The 27,949-nt window shown below is 40.1% G+C and overlaps 1 protein-coding gene across 2 annotated transcripts in view; it reads left to right on the plus strand.

The window, feature by feature from the left end:
• Positions 1–9,232: 9,232 nt before the first annotated feature.
• PPM1E (protein phosphatase, Mg2+/Mn2+ dependent 1E) overlaps positions 9,233–27,949 on the plus strand; it is a 71,932-nt gene continuing 53,215 nt past the window's right edge. Inside the window, exon 1 of one of the 2 annotated variants that reach the window (XM_076354796.1) lies at positions 9,233–9,633. In XM_076354796.1, coding sequence (XP_076210911.1) covers positions 9,269–9,633 — 365 coding nt within the window. In that variant the 5' untranslated portion in view covers positions 9,233–9,268. The remainder of the gene's footprint in view (positions 9,634–27,949) is intronic. The other variant, XM_076354797.1, reaches the window with a different exon arrangement.

Consider the following 27,949-nt stretch of genomic DNA (forward strand, 5'->3'; position numbering starts at 1 on the left):
GAGTCACTATCTTTAATTTTTAATATAGTAACACTAAACTGACTTTGCCTTGAAGCAAAATTCAATGCTGAATCTGAGTCACAAAACCTCTCTATTCAAAAAGCTACAAAAAAAATGGCAGTGATTTTTGGGTCATTATAGTGTTTAGATATAAATTACATAATAAAATATTAAAAAGAAAATTATTCGATTGCCATGCAGCAAACTGGGCTGTGTCAAAATTTAAAAACTGAGTCAGGGAGAAGCTCTCAAGCAAGCATGACATAGAGGAAGAAAGGCGGCGGGATTTGTGACTCAGACAAACATTTCAATGCAGGAGACATAGGCAAACAAAAGGATCCTACTGCATGTGATGTCAGCAAGCAAATGCTCCATTTGGGAATAATAGCTTCCTACGTATTGCAGTGCGAGAGGAGGGGGGAGCTAGCACAGTACACATGCCTACGTAGCCACAAGGAAAACCATCCATTAAGAATGTTGTAGCAGTATTTTCAGAAGCACTGCTGGTTACTAGTGATAGCTGCTATCTAACGTGTTTGATATTTATGGAAAAATCTATTTCTCTCAATTTATTGTGTTCTGATTTAATATCCTCAGCACGTTCTTCCATGTGCGAGGAGAGTAAGGACATGTCTCCAATATACTATTAATTTCAGCTGACTGTGTTTTTCTATTTTGTTTGTAGTAGAGTAGCATCCAGAAGCCCCAGCTGAGATGCTGATCCTGTTATACCAAGATAAATTGTTTTCTCTGAGTAAATGTCAGATCTTCCAGTATTCCAGGTGTTATTATCAAAATAAAAAAATTGCGTAGTTACTGGTTAACAGTGGGAGTTACAAAACGCCCAAAGGAAGTATTGGAGGCTCTCTACACTGAGGGTTTTTTTTTTTTTTCATATTGAAGCTATTATAAAAATCAGCTCTGCAGACCAGAACTAGAGAGAAGGATCTGTTGGCAGAGACAAAATTAGATTAAATGAGCCAGATTTCATTCTCATCTGCTGGAGACAAGGAAGCTGTTCCAGGCTTAGAATTGCGTATAAAGAAAGAATTTGACTGTTGCCTCACCAATAAATCTTCCGTGGCAAGTTGATATTTTCTTACATGTGCCTGGAATTCTCTTGCATTTCACAGCATCAGTGCACAATAGCAAGTGGCATGACAGAATTTTACGACTGCACAAAAAGTAAGATTCTAACTAGCCAATGTCATGGCACGGAATCAAAAATAAAATAGGTTGTTTGATTTGCTGCTTAAGTCCCAGTTTTCTGAAAGCCAAGAGCTTTAACTGTCATGCTGAGTTTAGAATTATTCCATTTTGTAGGGTTGACATTTACTTGTGGTGTAGGAACCTACTTCGTCACCACAACAAAAATACAGTATCTACCACAGGGCTTGGCAACAGGAAAACATTGTGGTCACAGTGTACTTCTTCTCAAGCCCAGAATCCTGCTTTGAAACTCTTTAGTTTGGACAGGGATAATAATTTATTTCTTCCTGATTTTACGTGTTTTGCACCTTTTCCATTATGAAACACTGAGAAACCAACTAGGTTCCAACTGGAATAAATTTAAGAAAGCACAGAGAAGAAATAGTTTAACTGAAGGTAAGAAGGTGTAGCCAAGGTTCAAGTTATGCAATCGAACAGTCTCGTATTGAAGTCAATTACAAACTGGTTGACTAATGTAGAAGGAGATTCAGCAGCTAACCTGAATGTTGAATACAGTGCCGAGAAAAGTACATTTGAAATATAACATCTATTTTTCTGTTGAATTTCAGTTACTGTTCCTTTAGTTATTTTGGGGGGACTAAATGTAGAATCAGATTTATTCTAAGGTATTTCATGGATTAACAATAAGGGTGAAATCCTTACTGCCTGCCTTTTTAACTCCACCCTTCTTGTGAACAAAAGAAGATATGTAAGTTGGAAGGACAAGTCATTGTGTTCCAGCTTCTCGGAAGAGATTGTCTTTACCACGCTCGGGATCGTAACTATTCAGAAAGGCACATTAAGCTGTATTATACTGTTTTAACACATGCTAATTCTATACGAAATATATTTGATTAAGTTTTGAAGTATGGTTTGATGCTTTCTTGTCCTAAGACAGAGTACCTTGAGGGAAATTGAATAAATAGAGCGCTTACATGCAGTAACACAAATATTACAACAGAGTACAAAAGGGAAGTAATACTTCTTATTACAGGATGAGAACCAGGGAGGTTAACCTGTGATTCCCAAACCAGTTCAAGCACAACGGCCCTGCTAAGAGTATGCACACCGGAGCCTGGCTGTAGGAGAATGAGCCACCGGCTGCTGGAGCTGGCAGTGTCTTAGGGCCGCCGAGCAGCCTGCCCAGCCCTCCTCCGCACCAGTCCTCCCCTCGACTCGAGGAACCGGTGCCAGCTGCTACCTGCTCCCGGGCTTCCCCTCTCCCTGGCTCCCCAGGCTGCACACTCAACATCTTGTGGCTTCTAGCCATAGAGTCATTTTGGATGACTAGGCTCAGGGGAGTTGGCTTCCCTTGGCTAGTGCAAGACTTCTGCATTCATGTTCTATACTGAAGAATGAAATCACTGGGAACTGGCCCCCTTCCCAGCACTGAATTTCACCCACAAATGCACCCACTATTAAACCGTAAGCTACTGTCTTGCTTCCCACAAGCAAACATTTGTACAATATGCACTATTTATTAGAGAGCCTAAGCTCTCACAGTTTTAACTATATCTATAGAAATAATAAATGGTATTAAAAGCAATAGTTCAATCACTATACAAGCAGTAAAAATGTTAGCTTATATGCTGAAAGGATGCATAGAAAAGTATGTATTTTACGAAGCCATTCTTCAAGAATTATAGCTAATACTGTTCATTTTATTACAAGAATTACTTGCCATTGATTTAAATGGAGCCAGAGAAGCATCAGGACATTAAAAAAAAAAAAATCACATTTCAGTTTCAATGAGAAGGGAGAATGTTTAAAATATAAAATATCTAGCAATGTATATAGGAAAGTAAAAAGGAAACTCTACAGACCTCAATAAATGGTTCTAATTGGATCTGGATGCTTTCCTCAAAGCCTCTAAACATGCTGTTTGAATACCTGCTCAGTTTGGTATCTCACATTGCATTATTTTGGAGTTTTAAATTTATGACATGTATACTTCTAATACTGTAATTTATATCATGTGAACCACTGCAATTGTAGCAACACAGTTACAACTACACTTACTTAGTGATTCTTTTCATATTATATATGTTGCTAAAATAAAACGTTTTGGACTAAAGAACAAGTTGTCTCCTTAGCATGAAAATTATGCCTATAAAGTATAGCATGTCAATATGAGATTGTAACATAATTTGTAAAACCTTTTTTTACTATATAAGCTTACTACACATTTCACTGTACATGTTATGGAATACATCACATAAATGTATCTCTAAAAGTCATTTATTCATTCATTATTTTGTATAATTAACACCAATTTCTGTGGCTAAATCACAGAATTTGAGACTGTTCAAAGAAATTAGCATCAGCAGCATACATACTTTAAAGTCTGTGAATCCTACCATTCTATTTTATCTGTACTCTTATAGCACATATATTACAATAATAATGGCCAGAGTCTGGACACAACAGTGGTTGGTTTCTGGTACTCATGTAAGTTGCTGATTTTTTTTTTTTTTAAGAGACATTTCTAAGTAGGTGACTGTAAAATTCAAGGTCTTGTGACTGGAGCAGGATATCACAGAATCAGGAATCTAATCTACGGTAAGATGATGAACAAGTCATTTAAAGTAAGTCTGTGGAAGAACCAATATAATTTTTTAAATCTCACTAGGCACCTGCCTTAACAAGCCTGGCTTAAACTTTGCTCTCATTTTAGGATGAACTTCACCCTCCACCCCAAAAGGGCAGAATATGCACACACCGTTAAATCCTTAGAACAGAGTATAAATGGGATTTAAGTGGTACACTGTATTGTATTGCCTCCTCCAAGCAAAAGCGAGCTTCAGGCTTAGGAATTCCAGTAGTGCTACATTCACACAGTATGGTACTGTGGGTCTTCAGCCTCAGGTGAAATGTGTTGCAAAATGGAAAGTACAGAGGAAGGGCCTGGCACAGTAACGCTGCCAGCAAGCTCTGTTGTTTGCTGATATCCAGAAGGTCTGCACCCCTCATCTCTGTTTAGCAGTAAAAGGAAATTATGATAATGAAGACTGACTGATTGCTGAAGTGGATCAACCTTAACAAGAAGATATTGGACTCTGGTGCGCTCCTGCCTGCAGGATGATCTCATGATTTGACAACATCCAGACCACATTACTAAGTGTTATGTGGTCAGCTGTGTTTTGCTGAGGCAATCCCATGGGCACTAATCTACAGGCACACTTAAATCACTCAGTCAAAGGTTTTATGATGTAACAAATTTTGTCTTTGCCTTTGTGCCCTGGTTTCGGCTGGGATAGAGTTAATTTTCTTCCTAGTAGCTGGTACAGTGCTGTGTTTTGGATTTAGGATGAGAACAATGTTGATAACACCCCGATGTTTTAGTTGTTGCTGAGCGGTGCTTACACTAGCCAAGGACGTTTCAGCTTCCCATGCTCCACCAACTGAGCAGGCTGGAGGTGCACAAGAAGCTGGGAGGGGGCACAGCCAGGACGGCTGCCCCAAACCGGCCAAAGGGACATTCCATACCATGGGACGTCATGCTCAGTACAGAAACTGGGGAAAGCTGGCCGGGGGGGACGCTGCTTGGGGACTGGCTGGGCATCGGTCGGCGGGTGGTGAGCAATTGCATCGTGCATCACTTGCTTTGTATATTCTTTTTTAATTATTATACTTTATTTCAACTATTAAACTGTTTTTATCTCAACCCACGAGTTTTCTCACTTTTACTCTTCCAATTCTCTCCCCCATCCCGGGGGGGGGGAGTGAGCGAGCAGCTGTGTGGTGCTCAGTCACCAGCTGGGGTTGGACCATGACACTTTGTTAATGGGAAACAAGGTATGTTGTGCTGTATCTGTTTTGACAGTGTTCCAAACCTGTTTAGTCATTTTGAAGGGCTCAGCTTTTCATTAGTTCTTTCTTCCATACTTTTCTCCAACACATTTCCACATCTAACTAAATAGGCATGGACTAATATCCTCTTTATCACTATTGCTATTCAAAGAACTCCCTTTCCTAAACAGAGGTCTGAATGGAAGGCTGAAAATGGAATTGTCCTTTGGAATGGGATTGGAAACTTCCATGACAGCTGGAAGCGGGATTCAGGCCTGAAATCCTGTGTTTTGCAATGGATGTGGATATTTCAGAATAATCTTTGACTATTAAACTGGAAAAGCCGACTTGACCTCAAAACCCTTTCCTTTTAGAAAGGAAAAAAAAAAAGGCAAGAGAAAGAAATAGAGATAAGGACTTTGGTATTTAAGAACATCCTAATACAGTACTTATTATGGTAAAGGAGCCAGTAAAACTGTGGCAACAGAAGTTACTGTGCTTTTTAAAACTGCAGTTGAACAAAGACTGAACCTAAGAAAATGAACTGGAGCTTGATGCAGCTTGTCATCAACAGCCTTCTCACTGCATTCCTTTCAAATTCTTGCTGTTCTTACTCTTAAGCAATTGAAATTGTTTTAGTGAATTGAACAATAATTATCTCATTGAGTTTGAAGAGCTATAAAAGGAACGAACTTACATATATTCACATTCACAAAGTGGCTGATATTGATCATGTGAATACATACAAAGAATTTTAATCTCTTTCAACAGTGTATTGCAAGCATCATTTCATGTATTATCCCATATACAACACTACATGACATTCAACAGTAGATGTGCCTTCAAAACAAGAACAGCCAAAGGCTTGGAAATACTTGCTCTTCTGGTGGTTTCATCTGGCCAGGAAAATGGAATATAGCTTCTACAATTACTTCTGGTTTATTGCAAAAGCCCTACTTTTTAAAGAGATCACTATAGAAAGGCAATTTATTTACCATTGGGTTTTCCCATTATACTCTTTTGTATGGTATTGGAGCGTACATCATAGGCATATTAAATAGTGTCAAATCATTCTTAATGCCCCTACATGTTTTCTACTTGTCAGCGTACAGGAATCACTTCCAAAGGTTACAAAAAATTGAAAAGCACTTATTTTTGCACTCCATGCAATTCAGGTCACCTCCCCAAGGCCTGCTCAAATCCTGCTTATTTCTCACCAGCAAAATGAGAAAGAGGAAGACATCATTTTAAGGCTAAAATAGATTTCTTCCAACACAACACTGTAAAACCTTCTTAAAAAAAAAAAAGCAACATGATGAAGCTGGAAAGGATACAAACACCTGTGTTTCCTTCTCAAGTCAGGTGCCAGTCTTATCCTCTATTTGACAATATGTTGCAAACCAATGATTTCAGACTCAAAATTTTATGAATTGTGAGTTTATTCCATCCACCTAACTTCATCACATAGGAACCATTTATTCTGCTGCTACCCAGCAATCCAGAGAGCATTGAGGCATTCTAAATTTAGCTTCCAGAGTTACTGAACACTAAAAACATTTCATAATAGTACCAAACACGCCTCTCATAGATTAGTGCTTTACTTGATAATACATCGTATTTAGAGCTTCCTTTTCTGGACAGCAGTAAGTAACAGTGTCGCTACCTTCTGTGGTAATTGCCCACCCCACTGTCTCCACATAGCGAAGTGATAGCAGGTTCCTGGCTGCCTAACTCAGCCATACCACCCACAGCTACCATATGTTCCACATTGCAGGTTAATAAGAATGGGTTTTCACCTTTCCCTCCCAGAAACAAATGTCAGCATGGCTTAGAGCCATAAGCTCTTTATTTAATATTGAAGCAAAACAATACTAACTTGACCGTAGTGCCAAAACTTGACAAAGTATCCCGAATACAAAGTTCTACTCTATTTCATTTTAATTAGTGTCCTTTGCAATTAGACAAATGATGAAAAGCACATGGGGACTGCCAAGATGAATCAAGGACATCTGGTAACTTTAACATTTCAACATGAAACAGAGTAGCTGTTACTCTCAGATAGTCTTATGTGCTGTTTGAAACAACTGAAAAAATATACGATTAACAAAAATTTAGGAAAAAAGACTATCTAAATGCTTTTGAATCTTTTGTTGCATAGACTAAATTGCTGTTTGTCATACAACATGAATCTGATCATACATCTTGTTGAATTAGCTGTTACTTCCCTAAGATATTGTTATAATACGCATTTTTAGAATTGAGATCATATTACACTAAGATTAGCTGGATTATAGCTTCTTAGAAACTCCAACTGCCTCTGAATTACTAGTGAGAAACAACTAATCATGAACATAAAACTGCTTTTTTGATACTTGCATTGATACGCATTCTCTTGAGGCTTTGTGACTCACTGATGATGCAGGACACACAAACCTAAAAAAATAAAACCAAAATCCAGCAATGACATCATCAGCTGCAACTGTGAGCTCTCTCTTCAAAAAGAACTGCAATGTTTTTTACCCCTCAAACCCACCTGGCATTCCTAAATAAATGAATGTTAAATTGAAAATATATAAATGCTATACTGAAAAAAAAATACTTAAGAGAGATTCTTTCAGGAGAAGCTATGCAATTTTCTGTCACTTTAATAGCTTTTGGCTGTTAGAGACTAAGACTAACTGTGACAATCACATTTTTAACTCTCATGGCTTTTACATATTCACAAGATTGCAATATGATCAGTCAATGCAGTTGCCGGAAATATTCAAAAATTAATCTGGCTCTGAAATAACAATTCACGACACAGAAGACAGATTTACAGCAGCACCTGACATGCAGAGGTAATTACTACAATGCAGAGAACAACAGGTTTCAGCAAGCAACTGTCCTTGTTACAATCCATTAAAATCTGAGAATATTTTTGCATATGAGGCTTGTGATTTGGCCATTTTTCAAGGTACATCTGACATTAAGGATATCGTTCCCTCCCATGTGTACAAGCTATTTTAAATGTGTGGCAATTATACCCGTTCATTGTCGGTATTTATCGACCTGATAGCTCTGAAAATAGCTTTTCAGCAGCAATGAAGAAAACAAGCCAAAATGCCTTTCACAAATGAAAGACATTTATTAGACAGCAGTAGAATATCAACTACAGTTTGTCTCCCACTGACTGGCTCTAACTTTTAAGTTCCATTTGGTGCAACATCTTCAGCTACTTATGAACTCCCCTTTGCCAGAACATCAAATGTGCAGGTATCATGTAATGTATCACTTATGAATCCATATGGCTATTCATATGCCAATCTTGAATGTAAATTAGTGTCAGAAGTTTTGTTGCCAAGTGTTGGAAATGGGTAAATATGACCCCAAAGCTCCCCTTCCCGGGAACGCGGAGTACGTGGAAAGGTAAGGGCTGGGGAGCTGGGGGCTCACAGCCCCACCGCCGCGGCAAGGGCGGGGAGCTCAGCCTGGGCCCCACACGACAGTCCCGCCAGGTCCCCCGCGGTGCGGGGCAGCCCGGGGCCGCACACGCTACACCACAGGGTTTCCGGAGAGGACATTTTTGCTGAAATACCGTCTGTTTAATTGCCGGTTTCCCTCACTCTAACCCACTCTGATTTCAAAACCACTCTTCAGAGACTCCGCCTGGCAGCCAGCCCGGGGCTGCCGGCTCCGCGGGGCAGCGACGTCCCCACACCACGAGGCGAGGCGAGGCCGGGCCGGGCCGAGCCGCCCCCAGCCCCTGCCCCGCTTACCCTCCGGCCCCGTCCTGGCGGTGAGCGGGAACCCGCGGAGGCGACACCGGCGCCGGAAACGATGAGCGCAGGGAAATCCTGAGGCAGAGATTAGGTAATAGGGAATGTGCTCTCAGGTTTCCTTCGGGTTCCTGTGAGGAACCTACGCGTCTGGCTGCCTTCGCGTGACTCATCACATCGGCGCGGCTGTCGGCGCGCCTGCCCTCCACCTGCCTCCCCCCCGTCCCCTCTCCGCCCGCTCGGCCTCCTTCCCTGCCCGCCGCGGGCTGAGCCCCCCCCTCAGGCCGCGGTCCGGACCTCTCGGCCCCCTCAGCGCCGGCCGCGTTCCCGCCGCTGAGGCGCGCGCCCCCTCCCTCCCCCCGCTCCTCCCGCGGCGTGCGCGCCCCCGCGGGTCCGGCTCGGGAGCGCGCGCGCAGGCAGGCGGGCGGGAGGCGGCTGCCGGCGGCGGCGGGCAGGGAGCTCTCTGCGGGCGCAGTGCTGATCCGCCGGCGGGCGGCCGGGAATGCGAAGCAATGGCCGCGGGCGGCTCGGGCAGCAGCAGCGGCGGCGGCAGCGCGGAGGAGAAGAGCTACCGCCGCTTCCTCGAGCTGTTCTTAGGCGAGTTCCGCGGGCCTTTCGGGGCAGAGCCGGCGCCGGCTCCCCCCCCCGCTGCCGACGCCGCGGCCGCCGCTGACGAGGACCCCGGGGCAGAGGGAGAAGCGGGAACGGCCGCCGAGGCGGAGGAGGGCGAGGGCGACGCCGGCGACCCTCAGCCGCCCGCCCCGCCGCCGCCTCCCCCGCCGCTGCCCCCGCTGCCCCGGCCGCTCTCGGAGTACATCACGGAGGAGGAGGTGGAGGGCGAGTGCCTGGACCTCTGCCTGCAGCAGCTCTACAAGTAGTGAGTGCCGGGCTGGGGGGAGCCTCCCGCCGCGCTGAGGGGAGAGGGGGCAGGGTGTGGGGCTGAGGGGAGCCCCCCTGCGTGGGGCTGAGGGGAGCCTCTTGCGTGGGTCTGAGGGCCCCCCCCCCCCATGTGTGGGGAGGCGGGGGCAGGGTGTGGGGCTGAGGGGATCCCTCCTGTGTGTGGGGGAGTCTCCAGCGTGGGGCTGAGGGGAACCCCCGCTCCCTGCGCGGGCAGGGGGAGGGCAGGGCGTGGGGCCGTGGAGCCCCCCATGCCGGGGGGGCGAGGGCAGGGTGTGGGGCTGAGGGAGACCGTCCTGCTGGGGGAGGCGAGGGAGGGTGCTTGGGGAGGGGAAGGTCCCCCAGGCAAGGAGTTAAGGACTTTGGTGGTGCTGAGCTGCTCGGGATCAAAGCGTCCTGCTCTGTCCTGCTCCCCCCTACCCAAAACACTCCTCTACTCTCTGCCGCCCTCCTTCCCTCTTGCCGGGACAGGGAGAAAAGAGGCGAAGGGAATAGGCAAGGGAGAGCCACGAGCATCCATCTGGAGAGCAGCTTGCTTGGGGAGGGAGAGCGGTGGGGGAAATGTCTCACGCTCTGGTGCCAAAGCAGGAGTGGGGTTTGCCTGTGGTTGATTGTACTGAGGCTTGAAATTGAAATGTTCCCTGCGTGAGGGTTTGTAAACGGGGAAACCTCTGCCGAGAAAGAAGGAAAAGGGGAGAACAAGGGGCAAGGAAAGAAAGGCAGTCCGCCCCCTTCCCCCCTTAAAAAACCCTCACATCGAGAAAACCACACCACGTATTTACAGACCAGGGAGAAAAGAGGAGTAGAAAGCCTTGGGAGAAAGCTATCCATAATCATGGGGCTCTTTCTACCGTCAGCTAAGGAAAGCCAGCTATGCTCTGTTCTGTACGGAGGCAGTTTCCAGATCTGTGCTTTCTAAAGGCTGGTGCATAAAGAGGAAACAGATGGGATCTATTCCCAGTGTGAAAAGTCTGTGGACTAAAACCTAAAGATCAGTTACCAGTGCCTTGTATTGTGCTCAGCTTTGGCTTTGAAGGCTTGAAATAGAAATGGTAGTGGCGTTTCTTTAGGAACCTTTTTAAACTAATGCCACAGGAGGAGACAAATGAACCTGTGAAAATATGCACAGCACACCGGGGAGCTTTCTGCCATTGAGCTGATAATTGTAATGAGAGGTGTTACTCAGTCGCAAAAATAAATAAATAACGAACCAGGTTTTACAACTGCATGGTGTGTTTCTATTCAATTCTCATCTGCCCTCTGCGTTTGTGGACGATAGGGACAACACAATGATAGCTGCAGAGGACAAAGCTCTCCTATTCACACATGCTCACCCTGCCACCTTTGGAAAGTCTTCCTCTGGAATACAGCAGCACATTCACAGGATGTGCTAGAGAGGAGAGAGGCAAGTCCCTTCTATGTATTTGGAACATGTTTTGTTTTTTTAAAAGAGACTTGTGAAATCAAAAGTCAGATTAGCTTAAATAAAGTTTTAGACATAGAGAAGATTATTTTAAAGTAGTATTTGAAGTATATCTATGAAATGATTTTGAACTTGAATTCTCCCCTCCGCTGCCTTCTCTCTTTGCATGTCCCCATACCCCAGGACAGGCAGACTTAGATTCCCCAGTTTCTGAGGCCCACATTCATGGATGAAATTATTAAGGAAAAAAAAAACAAAGACATTTTGAGATAATTCTTTACCTGGGGACAACTCTTGCCAGGTTGTGGGGTTTGGGTTTTGGGGTTGGTTGTTTTTTTTTCCAGCCTCTGTGTAAATCTTTTGATGGTTACTGAATGAAACATCTCCTTGGCTTTGTTTACGGTGAAATCAATGCAGACCTCCTTCTATGGGCACCTACATTATGAAGCAAAAAACAATATCTGCCTCAAAATTAAGGGAGCAGGGGATCATGTTGTAAGAAAATTGTTTTCTAAAGGCTTAAATATTTTGTCAATATATAGAAAATGCATTTTCAAATAGTAAATTAATATCTTTGAAGATTGATAGACATTGATTTATATCTGTCTAGCTAACTGCAAAATGTCATTCTTTAAAATATTTTAAAATATAAGCCAAATCTAATAACTTTTAATACAGAGAGCTAAACTGAAATAGCTTTTTCTTGAGTGATGGTGGAATCTGAGGTAAGTGCAAAGTATGCAAAACTGTTCTTCAGGTAAAGTATTGTATTTTTAGTACACTCTCCAGTCACCAGAGAAACTTAAAACTGTCACAACATTATACAACAGGTAAAAGTAGAATATCTTCCCCCTTCACAGCTAAGGGTTCAATCAGTCAGATGATTCCAGAGATGGGAAACTCCCTGCATATGAGTAAAGCTACTCTTGTGCCAAATGGTTATGATAGTGTTAAAAACAAAAAAAGCACATGAAAACTCATGTGAAGGGGAATATTTTATTGCTATGTCTTTAGCAAGAAAGACTATATTGTGAAAGGCATGTTTTCTGTAACTCTAACTATATATTAGTGAAATGACTGGTTTGCATTATATGTAGCATGAGGATAAAATCCATTACTGTGAAAAAACCAACAAGCTGTTTTTCAGCTATTTTAAGCACACTGCTTTAGTTCTTTTTGAGGGAAGTAAGACCATCTCAGAAATGAGAACATATTGCCAATCATGAAAAAAATATAATAGTTTTCTGCCACTGTGTAGATCAGTATCAGAGAGTTCCTATTTATGAGATTTTCCTGCTATTTTCCAAAAGACTCATATTCCCCTCTGAGATTTCCAGTTCCTGGTTTCTTTCTAGAGACAACATATTCTTGGAAAATTAGATTAATGTAATCTTTATATCTGTCTGAATGCCACAAAATGTGTACTGTGTGCTTTCTTAGTGATCCTCAACAGAATGAAACTGATCAATAGGAGGTATGTTAGATGAAGAAAATAATCAAAGAAGAGTAACTTTTGAGGAATTGCATTGGAACATTAGATGATAGCTTGAAAGTTCATTTTGTGATTATCTTCTCTAACATCTTATTCAAGAGAAAGCTATGTAATTTAAATAGTTTCTACGTAGAAACAAACATACTAAGGACTTAATCTTACATCTATTAAATATGAGACCTCATTGCTTGCTCCCACTGATTCAGGAGTTGACCTCATTTCTGACTTGATGTAACAAAGTTATATATCATGCTCTGTTCTTTTCCTCTTCCTACTGATACTTTTATGAAATCTAATGTATTTAAAAAGCTGGTTCTTGACAAGACATCTGAAAAACTAATCAACAAAGATGTGGTTGCTAAGAGAGGAGAGGGCCAGACTGAGTTAAATGGTGCACCCTTAGAAGTTGTGCCACTAGGAAGAACAAATTTATTTTGCTATTACATTTTTACCTGTACAAATGAAATAATTTGAAAAATTCAGTTGTATATGATATGTCTTGCTCCCCCTTCCCCCCCCCCCCCCAAGCTTTGCTGGGAATAGATATAATCAGTGTCATTTGTAGGGTCAGGTTTAATTTCAGTGATTTTGGTGGTGCAATATTTTGCTTTCAAATATTTTTTTAGAAACATCTTTAGCAAGCTTAGAAAGTAGGCCTATTTCTCCAGTGTTGAGATTTGCAAAAGATTGAAAGTAAAAAAAAAACCAAATAAAAATTTAATGTTATGTCACCTTAAGTGCTTAACTAAGGCACTGACAACAAAATGATTACTTTGAGGACTGCAAAAATCTTGCTCTGACTTGGAATATGAAAAGAAAAACTTGTGAGCATTGCCCTTTTAGATTTCTTTGCAGAATACTATGCAACATTCACAGGATATCATAGATCCCAAGTTTAGGATTAAAAAATGCAATACTTGAAGTGAGATTTTTTTTTTTAAATTAATCTTTTCTTTGTTTTAAAGAGAGAAAATATTTTTATTTAGGTTTAAGTATTCCCCACGATCTTGCTATGAAAAATCAAGAAAGGCAATGTAGACTCAACCTTTTAACATTGGAATTATGTAAAATGTGGACAGTAAATAAGAGTGGAGTTCTTGCCCCTCAACTTGCAATTTTAAGCTGAAGAGGAAGAACTTTTAATGGTAATTTTACGTGAGCAGAAATCTTTTTTTATAAAGTAAGCTCCTAACTTGAAAACAATGTTCCGTCTGCTGCCTCCATCACTGATGAGTGAAGAGACTGTATCCTCTCCCTTTAAAAAGCAGATGTACGTGTTTTTAACTTGCTTTCTTAACCCCTATCGTATGAGAGCTGGCATTGTTGTCACTCTGTAAACTGAAATTCATATATTATGCTAGATTGGCTTTTTTAACATCATATTAAATAGGCTGTGATGTTTTACTCTCTTATAATTTGTCTTTTATCACCTATTCTCTTGATTGCAATCTAAAAACCCTTTTAGGAAATATAATTAACTACTTGCCATCTCTAATATTAATCACAAGGACCAACGAAAAAGAAATACCATCCTTTCTAAGATGGTTCTTGTTTCATCTTCTTTTGTCAGGTTTTACAATGGAAATGATGATAATGTTGGCCCGCGCTCACAATAAATGACTGGAGTAGATATCGGTTGCACCTGTTTTGGGAATTGTCTAATGGTGAATGAGGAGGTTTGCCAGGGACCATTGCATTTCCCACCCCCAGCTGTGTTGACGACTGGGTTCTGCACCTTAGCTTGTTCCTGGGTAAGAGCACGACAAGTGTTATAGCCTGAGGGAGGAGAAGGGAGGAGAGGCAGGTTGCAGCTGTGTTAATGTCTCATTGGAGCCCCCTCCAAGATTAGGAATCTCTTCCTGAGGGTGGTTGTTGAGCTGGCTGCTGCCAGCCGCGTGCTACAGAGTGAGCAGGAGTGGCCTGGAGTCCCAGAGATTCAGCAGTGAGCACCAAGCTCTGCCGCTAAAGTGTAGAGCTGTGTGGGTATGGCTGCTGATGCTGACGTCCTCAGACCCAAGGGATTTTGGTCCTAGAAATCCTGGTGCTTTTCTGTAGAGAAATTCTAAATCATCTGATAGAAGTGTGTGCAGAAAGCTGAGAGAACTTTAGTGTTGTTATTAAAGTCTTATTACTCTTTAAAAGAAGCTACTATGAAATTCAACCCATATATTGGATGATGGTGATGTCGTAGCATACAGAGATGGGCACATTTCATACACTTTAGACTGGAAATCGTTATAATCTACAAATAGGTGGTATTTAATGATAATCACTTTAGAAACACAACTAATGGTTTACATAGTGAGAGATTCTTTAAGTTGCTTTTTAGGCATCTTCAGTTCATGCTCCCACGCTTTTAAAAATACTGAATCGTATCAAATATTTTGATACTCCTTTTAAAAAAAGAGTATCAGCTAAAATGAGCTATTGAAATTGCAGATTTATGTTTTGTAATGGTTAACATATATGGTGACATTTCAAAATTTACTAATTTATGATTAAAAGGATGCTGAGTTTTTCAAGTGCAATGGTGACTATGCTTGGATGTTGCTTTATATAGCATTAGAAAATCATTCTTATTGAACAGATTATGGGAATATATTCATTCCAGAGCTTTTATTTCAATGAATGTTGCTAGTAGTACAACAAATTAAAGGCAATTAATTTTGTTAGGAGCTTTTCACACCAATATTTTTTTTGACCCAAGAGCAATTTGCATAGATTCTACTACTCCTAGTGAAGCTGTTTGCTTTTGCATACAAATTGACTGAAGAATTAGAACTGTGCTAACACATTCTTTTTTTGGACCTTATATAACCACTGTTGAAACTAGATTGAGTTATCAAGAAGAATGTATACATGAATCTGTATAACAAATTTTTTGTAATATGTTACTTTTCATTTACTCAAAAACCTTTGACTAACTAAAATCTTATTGGCTGTCTTGTGAAACTACTTTTGACTCTATCATTTGGATGTGATGAGCATGTTAGGCTTCATTCCTTTAGAGAGTTTGTTTAGTAATTCTTCTAATTTTGCACAAAACACTCTCCATAGAATATTTTCATCCTTAAAATTCCTCATTGTAATTACCTTCAACGATGGCAGAGTATTTCTCCACCCATACTTGGAAGAAAAGATAGTCTACTTAGTTGTGGTTCTTTTCACAGAAGATTTAAAAAAAAATATTTTTATTGATGTTAAGGTTAACTTTTAGTTTGCTTTGCAGTATGTTAGTAGAAGTTTCAATGCCTTGACTGCTCTGTCACTGGTGTATGCTCTTGCTCATTTTTTGTTGTCTTGCCAAATTGCTTACATGATCACATTAAAAGCAAAAGCAACAGGGCATGTAGTACACAAATAATGAGAGTACTATTTATTGCTATATTTGGTGTCACTCTGAAATAATCTCTGGCTATTCTGCACCATTTTCTTTCTTCACGTTTGGTGCGTACTGTTTTTTGGTTTGTTTTCTCCTAGGAAGTATTCTCACTGACTAGGAAAGATATGTGAAAAATGAGATGAAATGGTGTTAGCGCTTTAAAACATTAGATGTTCTTTGAGCCACACTGCAAGACTGTCTTATGCGCTGCAATCATGATTACGTAATGCAAATGGTTATAAAAATAAATGTGTCCTGGACAATATGTGTCCATGGCGTGCTAGTAACCTATGACACAGTACTAAACTGTAAATGGTCATTGCTACATGTTACAGTGTAGGTCCTCATCCTTGGTTTAGCTGAAATCAACCACTAAACAAATACTCTAGATTTTTGTTGTTATATTAGTGATTAGATAAAATGAATGCAGATTGTGGACTTGTTTTACAGAAACATTTCTGCCCATGCCTTTGTAAGTCGTTAGGAAGAAACAACATTACCCACCTTTAATAAGACATTTTATGAAGAAGTAATCATCAGGCATAAATTAGAACTGCATGGGAAATAGCTGTCCTTGGGTACTTCAACAATTAATACAGAAGTTAAACAATTGCAGGATTACCTCAGTTTATGTTTATATTGGATGGAAAACAGCTAAAGGCAACTAATGATTGAGTAACTGAACCAACATTTTAAGCTGTGGTACTACTCACCTGTTCGGAACTCTGCATGCAATCAGTTGAAAAGTTTGATATTTTCTCTTGGTAGAGCAGGACTAAAAAGTTGATTGCTAAACTTTGATCATGGGAAAATGTGCTTGGATGCAGACAAGTCTGAATTGGGAAACGTTTGCGCTTTCTTGTAGCTGTAATTACAATAAAAGGAATATTTGATTAATTGGGTAAAATTGTGGGTAGTTCCTTAAAGTTAATTTTCTCAGAGGATATGATTTTGAAGCTATTTTTGCTGGCCTTTTATGATCCAGTAAAGTCTGTTAAATTGTACCTAACAATTCTTCAAGTTTAGTTTCTTTTGCTCTTCATTTACAATAAAGAACTTGTGTACTTTCTCTCATTTGAGAATATGATCTTTTCATAGGCTTTGTACTTCCATCATGATGTAACTAAAAATAGAAGCAGTGTATAAAAATAGCCTTGGCATTTTAGCTTCTTGGCACTGTCTCTAGGGCTGTTCCTTTCACCTCAGGCTATGACCTTCTTACTGAGGTTCAAAAATCTGAAATGAATGTGGTAAGTTTTTCCTCATTAGTGTTACAAACACTGTACTCTACATGTTATATTAATTAGCTTCTAGAATGATTCTTTTACTTTCAGTCCTAACTTGAAGTTATGGAAGGCTGAAACCCCCACGCTCTAGTTGAGAATACAACAAATAGTTACATGTTTTCTTTTTCTGTTTCTCAACTGAGAAAATATTAGGTAACCAAGATTTGGTTTTCCGTGTATACTAGCTTTACATGCAATGAGCTTTTGTTCAATTAGACATTGCTTGATTATTTTTTTAAATTATATGATAGCGTTGATAAAGCTCATAATACAGGTTTTCTTTAATAAGGTATTTGGTTTATTAGTTTGTAACAGATCACCTGAAACCCAAGGGAAACATTCAGTTCCTATTGGAACATGTGGGCCCAGTTGAGGACAGTGGTAAACTATGTAAAATTCCTACCTGCATAAAAAGTAGGAATTTAAACTAATAAGCTAATATAAACTAATCGTACATGCTTACATATACAGCATGATATATATTTTAAACTAAAGCTTTTACCAGCTTTTCTTACAAGTAGTGTCATTCTGTTTAAGTCATCTAATCATTGTGTTTGAGGCAAATATGACTGAATGCATGTATTTATATATAAAAGTCCCTATCTTAAAAGAGTTTATGCTCTCAGCTGTCTTACTACCACTTTCTTCTGAAAAGCTGTGTAAAAAAAATCTGTGTTAGGTAACGAAAAGTCAGAAGCTCAATATTTCTAGAGATTAGGAGGAACGCTATTGTTTGGGGAACAGATACCCATTCTGCTTGCAGAACATGGGTGCATTGTGGTGTTCTTAGTTCTGCTTTCTCACTGGAGTGTACTCCACAGAGAATAAGGGATGTGTCTGTTATAAAATGAATTTAATCTCTCCTCTGCTTGGCACTCCAAAAATGTTATGTCAGATTTTAGAAGGAAATGAATTGGTCCTAACCTTAACGTTCAAATGTGAGTTGTTAGTGAAAGTGCCCCCAGTAGAAATGAGCATTGATATAAATACTGTGCTGAACTACTAAGGTTAGTCTATGTTAAGTTAAAATAAACATCTGTTATGATGGTTAACAGAGATCTTGGATTTTTACTGAATATTTTAAAATTTTGACACGTGGAAGTGATTTCAAAGTGGTGCTTGTACATATGATTCCTCTGTGATGGCAAATAGTAGTAACTAATAGTAGTTTTGATGTGCCCAAAAAGGATGAAATTTGAGCTATATTCATGTCTTAGAAATCTGAAGAGAAAGTGAGATATATTATTCATTTATGATATCTGATAGATCAGAAGAGAGAAGGAACTCCCCCTGACCAAATACTGCACATCCTTTAAAAATATAAAATAAGTGTGAGCTCTTTTCTCTGGCCTTTAACCTTTTACCTCAGTGGTATGAACTGTGTAGAATCCATGAACAGAATTGCCTTCCATATAAACAAAGGGTTAGAATTATCACTGTGTAACACTTGTGCAATTCCCATTGAAATAAGTGGAGAAAAGAAGATGCAGTTTCCAAGAGAGTCTGGCTGGGGATGTATGCCCAGGCTTCTTGGCTGGAGAGGAGAACTGAGCCTATGTTAAGTAATCTGATCCTCTTCCCCAGTGCATTGTTCATTTGAGAATGAATTTTAAGTGGTTTAAACTTTCCTCATCGGTGTTAACCGTTTTCAGTTTGACTGATTATGAATGACCCAAATGATCATATAGAATACTCAAAATCTTGCTAATTACATTGTAAACTAATTTTAGAAAAACATTTTTGGATATTAGATACTTTCGGTTTAGCACCTCACAAAACTGAGTTGGTGCAATTCACATTCACTTTGTTTTTATAAGTGCTGATGCTGTTTATGACATACAATACAGCCATTTTAAAAACATGAGACAAGCCACAAAGTTCTAAATCTAGCTCTGGGGATTAAAGAAAAAATAGTTTATCCTACAAAATTACTAAATATCCTAAAATACTTTCCCCCCCAAAATCTTATAAACTCTCCTTATGTCTTGGGCGATGTGAGAAGAAAGGTTTGTCAACAGGGAGTAAGAACAGGCATTTTTAATTATCTAGAATCAGTGTATATAGTAGAATACAATAAATCTGAAAAACATTTCTTAAATTCATCCTAACTAGTTGAAAATTTAATGCAGAAAGCAATGAACTCTAAATATTTTGATTAAATTTTTTTGTAAAAGGTGTTTTTCTATTTCTATTAAGGTAATTCTATATTAAATAGATTTAAAAAAAATTACAAAATATATAATTTACTTTAAAAAAGCTAGTTTTGCGTTAACATATTGAAAGCTATTCAGTTTAATTTATTTTCCTCTGAAAACTGATGAAGTAATACAATTTCTGTTTCCATGCTACGTCTGTGCATCTTAACAGCAATAAAGACAAAGGTTGTAACAGCCCAAGAAGTGTTATGGTAAGACACGTATGTTTGTGTGTATGTATATTTACTTGTCTGTCTGTCTAAGCTCTCTTAAACACCAAGTTTTGATCAGTCCCTTTATGAACAAAAATTATCTAGCCAAACAGAAATTCAGAATAAGGGCGTTTCAAGCTATCTTGCAGTCTCATCCTCTTTATTATGGAGTGGAGCAAAATATTAAATCTGGAAGTAACACCTTGTGGGGGGGTGGGGTTTTTTTGTTTTTAATTCTGAGAAAATTGCCATCTGAAATAGAGAGAACTAAAAACAACTGTTGAGGAAGTACAGAAAGAAAAAGGAAAGCACTTTGAGGAAGTCTGCTTTATATTTGTAAAGATATGAAAAACAGCTAAATAGGTAGCATGAAATAATAAAACAGAAAGAGGAAGAAAGAATTAAATAATATCACAACCTGAGTGACCCATCCATGTTCCTTCCACTCATTTCTTAGAGAATCATTGTCAGTCTGTGAAATGGGTCTGCAAAATAGAGAAACTAATCAAAAATTTTTATAACCCCTATTTTATTGTGGCAAACTTCCTAAACTGAAAGTTGGTTATGCACTACTGTATTTATACTTACTTTGACATCATTGCAAGATATTAGGGGCTATGCCGTTACTTTAACTTTTGAGTTAGAGAAAGATCTGGTACTTTGTTAGCAAACCCACGTGAATGCAAGAGCCTATTAATATCTAGTTACCAGTTACCGATGCTTTTCAGGGAGCTGTTTTGGGCTTCACTCAAAGGTTTTTTGGAAAGACTGACAAAACAACTCAACTGTCTCCTTTCAGTGGTGAAAAAGGGGCGACACCATTCTATTTTGCCTGTGGCCATCTAGCAGGTAGAAAAGAAAACATTCAGAGGTGTTAAATCAGGAAAAAAACTTTTTTTAAATGGCTACTTCTATGTGGGAGTGAACCCCCAAATTTCTATAGGCTGGGGAAAAAAAAGAAATTAGGTTTGTTAAAATTAACAAGCAAATAATTGCATAAGATCATATAGTATTTTAAATACTATGTGCCAGCAGAACATTTTCCTCGTTTTCCAATATGCTCACTACTGCAAAAATTTAAAAATGCGCTATCTTCACGTTATTCTGGTAGCCTTGTGGTGTATTCTATAATGGGATCCTGTGGGATTTTGCATTGATAGGCACCCGAGAGTTGTGTTAGCACTTATAGTAGAATAAGGATTCAGAGAGTTTGCTAGAAAAAAAGACTGCTGTAAAATCGATCTCGTGAAGATAGTCAAGAAAACTGAACAGAGTAAATCAGTGAGATATTTTACTAGAAGCAGTACCATTGAACTGTATCTAGCTAAAGTGTCTGCCTAGACTCTTGAAATACATACTACAGGAACTTGTATTTACTTTTCTTAGTTGTTCTCTTTATGAAGGACAGGCAGGGGAGATGAGGAGGGGGTGTCGTCCTCTATGTCAACGACCAGCTGGAGTGCATGGAACTCTGCCTGGGGATGGGTGAGGAGCCGACCGAGAGCTTATGGGTCAGGATTAAAGGGAGGGCAGGGACAGGTGACATTATAGTGGGGTTCTGCTACAGGCCACCTTACCAGGAAGACCGAGCAGATGAGGCCCTCTACAGACAGATAGGAGCAGCCTCACACTCACAAGCCCTGGTTCTCACGGGAGACTTCAACCACCCTGATATCTGTTGGAGAGACAACACAGCAGGGCATAAGCAGTCCAGGAAATTCCTGGAATGCGTTGATGATAACTTCCTTCTCCAAGTGATAGAGGAGCCGATGAGGAGAGGTGCTATGCTGGACCTTGTTCTCACCAACAAGGAGGGGAATGTGAAGCTCAAGGGCAGTCCTTGGCTGCAGTGGCCATGAAATCGTGGAGTTCAAGATCCTTAGGGCACCGAGGAGGACACACAGCAAGCTCACTACCCTGGACTTCAGGAGAGCAGACTTTGGCCTCTTCAGGGATCTGCTTGGCAGAGTACCATGGGATAAAGCCCTGGAGGGAAGAGGGCCTCAAGAAAGCTGGTTAATATTCAAGGATCACCTCCTCCAAGCTCAGGAGCAATGCATCCCAACAAAGAGGAAGTCAGGCAAAAATGCCAGGAGGCCTGTGTGGATGAACAAGGAGCTCCTGGACAAACTCAAAAAGGAAGCCTACAGAGGGTGGAAGCAAGGTAGCCTGGGAGGAATACAGAGAAATTGTCTGAGCAGCCAGGGATCAGGTTAGGAAAGCTAAAGCCTTCTTAGAATTAAATCTGGCCAGGGATGTCAGGGGCAACAAGAAAAGCTTCTATAGGTACGTCAGTGATAAAAGGAAGTCTAGGGAAAATGTGGGCCCCCTCCAGAAGGAAACGTGAGACCTGGTTACCCAGGATATAGAGAAGGCGGAGGTACTCAATGACTTCTTTGCCTTAGTCTTCACGGGCAAGTGCTCAAGCCACTCTGCCCAAGTCACAGAAGGCAAAGGCATGGACTGGGAGGATGACGACCTGCCCACTATAGGAGATCAGGTTCAAGACCATCTAAGGAACCTGAAGTTGCACGGGTCCATGGGACCTGATGAGATGCGTGCACGGGTCCTGAGGGAACTGGCGGATGAAGTTGCTAAGCCACTATCCATCATATTTGAGAAGTCATGGCAGTTGGGTGAAGTCCCCACTGATTGGAAAAGGGGAAACATAACCCCCATTTTTAAAAAGGGAAAAAAGGGAAACCTGGGCAACTACAGGCCAGTCAGTCTCACCTCTGTGCCCGGCAAGATCATGGAGCAGAGCCTCCTGGAAACTATGCCAAGGCACATGGAAAATAAGGAGGTGATTGGTGACAGCCAACATGGCTTCACTAAGGGCAAATTGTGCCTGAAAAATTTGGTGGCCTTCTACGATGGGGTTACAGCATTGGTGGATAAGGGAAGAGCAACTGACATCATCTACCTGGATTTGTGCAAAGCATTTGACACTGTCCTGCACGACATCCTTGTCTCTAAATTGGAGAGACATGGATTTGACGGATGGACCACTCGGTTGGATAAGGAATTGGCTGGATGGTCACACTCAAAGAGTTGCAGTCAATGGCTCAATGTCCAAGTAGAGACCTGTGACGAGTGGCATTCCTCAGGGGTCAGTATTGGGACCGTCGCTGTTTAACATCTTTGTCGGCAACACGGACAGCAGGATTGAGTGCACCCTCGGCAAGTTTGCCGACGACACCAAGCTGTGTGGTGCGGTCGACACGCTGGAGGGAAGGGATGCCATCCAGAGGGACCTTGACAGGCTTGAGAGGTGGGCCCGTGCGAACCTCATGAAGTTCAACAAGGCCAAGTGTAAGGTCCTGCACAGGGGTTGGGGCAATCATAAGCACAGACACAGGCTGGGCAGAGAGTGGATTGAGAGCAGCCCTGAGGAGAAGGACTTGGGGGTGTTGGTTGATGAGAAGCTCCACATGGCCTGGCAAGGTGCGCTTGCAGCCCAGAAAGCCAACCGTATCCTGGGCTGCACCAAAAGAAGTGTGGCCAGCAGGTCAAGGGAGGTGATTCTGCCCCTCTGCTCTTGTGAGACCCCACCTGGAGTACTGCGCTCAGCTCTGGGGCCCCCAACGTAAGAAGGACAGGGACCTGTTGGAGGGAGTCTGGAGGAGGGCCATGAAGATGGTGGAGAGCTGGAGCACCTCTCCTATGAAGACAGGCTGAGAGAGTTGGGGTTGTTCAGCCTGGAGAAGAGAAGGCTCTGGGGAGACCTTGTTGCAGCCTTCCGGTACCTGAAGGGGGCCTCCAAGAAAGCTGGAGAGGGACTTTTTACAAGGGCATGTAGTGATAGGACAAGGGGTGATGGCTTTAAACTGAAAGAGGGTAGGCTGAGATTAGATGTAAGGAAGAAATTCTTCGCTGTGAGGGTGGTGAGGCACTGGAACAGGTTGCCCAGAGAAGTTGTGGCTGCCCCATCCCTGGAAGCGTTCAAGGCCAGGCTGGATGGGGCTTTGAGCAACCTGGTCTAGTGGAAGGTGTCCCTGCCCATGGCAGGGGGGTTGGAACTAGGTGATCTTTAAAGTCCCTTCCAACCCAAACCATTCTATGATTCTGTGATTCATTTTTGGTGACAAAACAATGTTATCCACTGGAGCAGTAGGGAATACAAGTTGCTAGTCTAACTTAGAGCAAGGTTAAGTGACATGAGAAAAGTTATTATAGTGAGAAATCTAAAATAGCTACCCTTGTAGTAATATTGGTAGCAACAATAAACATGGAAAGTTTCAGGAAAATGTCAAGCTAGACAATGCATATGGAGGTTAATTTGCATCTTCTGCATGTCAAGAGCTTCCAAGTTATGTCAAAGGAAGTTTAGGCTAAACAAAAAGGCACAGGATATGACCCTCAAAAAATTGCTACTTTTGAGTCCAAGAATAAACTAACACATCCTGTAGTTTCATAAACCCTTATGTTTCAGAACTGCATTAATTAATTTACCGTATATTTATCCTTCTTTTTGAGGAAGATGATTTGTTTTACTTTTCTGTTCTATGAATAAGGAAGGATAAATACATAAAACAGGGCAGGAGTTTGGAAGAAATTTATAGTAAAAAGAAAAAAAGAGCAAGTCAGTCTTGATTTAAAAGTAAACATAAAAAAAAAAAATCCTCTCCACTATAGAAAATCCTTTTCCTTCTTAATCTTTTCTCCTCATCCTCTGCCCCCCCCATCAAAAAGTTTTCATGTCTTTCTGTAGTTATAAAAGACAATTATATTGTGCTGCTGCTACAAATAAAAATCCAGAGTTGGTAGTCTTGTTTGACATGTGCTTTTCTTGTGCCGCTATAATAATGAGGGAAGAATATGCAAAAGAAAAGGTAAAGTAGATAATGCTGCCAGACCAAGTAATCATTGTATCACAATTTAGCTCAAAACAATAAAGCTGACCTAAATTTAAAATAATTGGGAAAAAACCCTGGTGTTGGTTTTGCTTCTGAAAAGTGTACTTAGAAACATTTTAAACTTTTACTTTGCAATCAAGAAGCTTGGAAGCTTTCCTTTAAAAGAGTAATCTAAAATTTGAAAGTACTTGCTTGTTTCAAATAGTTGAAGCAAAACACTAAGAAACTTGCCATGAAATTGCACAAGTTGGCATCAAGGGATGAAACTGTGCCCTTCAAAACCATAATTCTCCAGTGCTTCCTTTGGGGCACAGTTTCATCCACTGTACAGATATTTTTTATTTTTTTTTACCTGTAAGAAAAGGTTAGGTGTGATACGCTGCGGTCAGTGATTGAGCCTGTGCTGTTACACCTTCTGGGATGTTTCTGGGCTATTAGCCTGTCAGGTGAAACGTGGACCTTTTTCACATAAATAGAATGTAATGAAAACTTGTGATGTCTTTCAAAAGATTAAATGTCTAGCTGTAAAAAAGCCTGTTGAAATTTAACCACTGGTAGTTACACTATAAATACTTAATCATTTACCTTTCAGATTTTTTTTGTGAGTAAATATATGGGGTCTTCTAGACTGCTCTTGAGAGATTTTTTTTTTTTTTTTAATTTCATCTGTGATGTCCAAATTCTTTCCTTTAAACATTTACATTGACATTGATGGGTACTTTGAAGCTTCAAGAATTCCTCCAAGTCTAAGTAAAGTACTTCTCGTCACTCAAATCCTGAAAAATAGTTCTTCAAGGAGATAGGTGATAGAATCTGTAATAGGAAATCTAAGTGGGGCTGTTTTCCAACATACGTAGAAGTCGCCAATTAACACTTTCTTCTTAAAGGGACAGAATGAAAAAATGTAATAGACACAGTGTCAAATGAAAATAATTTTTAAAAAAATTGTGAGAGTGATTAGGCCATCTGAAACATCAGATCAGCTAAAACACTATTAAAAAGAATTGCTAGCATGCTCACTTCTTTAGTCAGTTACCTGCTAACTTCATACCTAATGGGCTGTGTTTAAACATCCGAGTAAAATGTTGATTGACCCTAATAACCTAATCAGTTCCATTTAAAATCTGGACAGCTGAAATCGATGAAAAGTAAAGGACTGATGCCCCTTCTCCCTCTCCAAGGTGAAAAACTGTATATTCTATTTGATTCCTTGATGAAAACGGCACATTTTTTCTGAACCATATTCACTTATTTATTCAATAATATAATTGTCAAAAGTAGCTATAGTGCAACAGCTTTAATGTTATTACTATGGATTTACAGAATTGTAATCTTTCTTAGGATTCACCATCCTCTTTTATCAGTGTTGGATGTTTCCTCCATGACAAAGTCTGGCAAGGTAAATAGATGGTCCAAATTGTTTTGTTCAACCGATGTTTCTGTGTTCAAACCAGCTATAGATGCTTTCATACTTCCAGGAGCAATTTGAAAAGATAAATCTATCATTCTCTATCAGTTCCTCCTCATGTTATTTTACTGTTTTATAAACGGGAAGTAAGAATTTATGATAGTCTAGAAGTCTCATAAAAACAGAAGTACATTGACGTAGCAAGCTACCCAAGAAACTGGTGTTAATGAACTTTGGTTGCTGCTTGTTAGAAATTGCACGAGGACAATGTACTTAGTTTCAACGGTCAAAGACTGCAACTAAGCTACTAATTCCAGCCCCCAAAATACATGTTTGGATGGAATTGGTAATTAGTAGATTTATTCTTTCTGATATGTAAGAGGAATTGGTAATTACCAGATTTGTTCTTTCTCGTATGTAAGAGACCTGGTATTCTGCTTGCTGCTAGCAGAATTTAAGTGTGGAGTGATATGTTGACTTAATATCAAAATAAGGAATTTGCAGCTGTATTAAGTACATTTGTAACTCCCCAAATTCCATGTTCCAGCCTACATGCTTGGATATCCTGTAAAAGAAAGCATTTCACAAGTATTCTTTTGCTCCACAGATTCATCTGTTTTTTCCACCTCCTGGATCCAAATATAGTTTACACGTGTCTGTTGTGTGAATACAGTTAATTGTATGAGGATGATGCTACTCTCTGTATTTGCTTGCAAAGGTTAATTATTCATTTGTTATAATTGTAATCTGAGAAAAACAAAAATATACACATGATAAGGCAATGTATTTTTAAAACAGCACTGGTAGCTAGATACATGGCTGAGTAATTTTACTGTAACTTTTACTGTTGCTTTCTGTGCGTAGTTATAAAACCATTACAGTACTATCCATGAAAACAGTAGAGACTACTGGTGTTAGCATGAGTAGAAAAAACAAGCTGCTAGTCTCACTTAGTGCAGGGGTAAGTGACACGATAAAGAAATTTTACAGTGAGGTGTCTAAAATGGCTACCCTTATCATAACACTGGTGGGAACAACAAACTGGGAAAGTTTCCGAAAAATGGCAACATAGACAAAGCACTTCACAAAGTGTTACCCTTGATACCATGCTTGAAAATATCTTTCAGATTATTTTATCTCTGCAAACTAATGGCCACGCCATGGTGTTCAATAAAAAAAAAAAGCACACAAATACACAGCCCAGATCCTGTCTATGGCAGCTTTTACCTCTACCCAAGAAAGTAAACAAGCTTGCCCATGCTCACCAGTAAGATCAAATTAGTTTCCTTAGTTAAAAATAACATGCTTGTAAGCATACTAAAAAATATAAAATCAGTTAATTGATTTGTTAGTGTGTATATGTAAGTTCTTGTGCTGATTTGTTTTGTTCTGAATTAAGCATGCAGGAAAATTCTGACAAAGGATAAAATTTTCCTCTAGATCATATTTCAGAGAATGTCATATGAACATAAATAAGCTTTACATGCTCGAAGTTGATTTATATCACTGGAGTATAAAAGAGGGAGCGAAGAGTCAGAGGTGATGTCTCAGTCAGGAGTTAGGCCTGAACACCTGCAGGGAATAGGCTTCTCAATAAAGTACATGAGGCACTTTATTGAATGCCTGTTTATATAAAAAATAGCTATATAGTGATAATATGTAGTTAAAAGCTGGTTTGACTACATATGACTCTCAACCCATTTCCAGTTTTTACTGTGCTCTTAAACTTTGCCAAATTTGCTCCTGTGATAACACTCTGAGCTGTTGTCTCCCTCTTTCTGAAAAATACCTAAACCTGAAGAAACAAATCTGGATGGTATATAATCCTAAATAGCCACACTGAATATGAATTCTTCCTATCGGTTCTCTCTCTAGTTGTATGAATAAGTTTCATTCAAGCCCTATTGATTACAATTAAGGGTTGAAATTAGAAATTGACTTTCATTAGCTCAAGGCACTGCAGTAGGTTGTACTCACTTTCTGTTAGTGAACTTGACAACCAGGTTCAGTTAGAATTCAAAAGTGCAGCAGGAGGACTGTAT

Source organism: Aptenodytes patagonicus, chromosome 17, assembly GCF_965638725.1.
Source record: "Aptenodytes patagonicus chromosome 17, bAptPat1.pri.cur, whole genome shotgun sequence".
Lineage (NCBI taxonomy): Eukaryota > Metazoa > Chordata > Aves > Sphenisciformes > Spheniscidae > Aptenodytes > Aptenodytes patagonicus.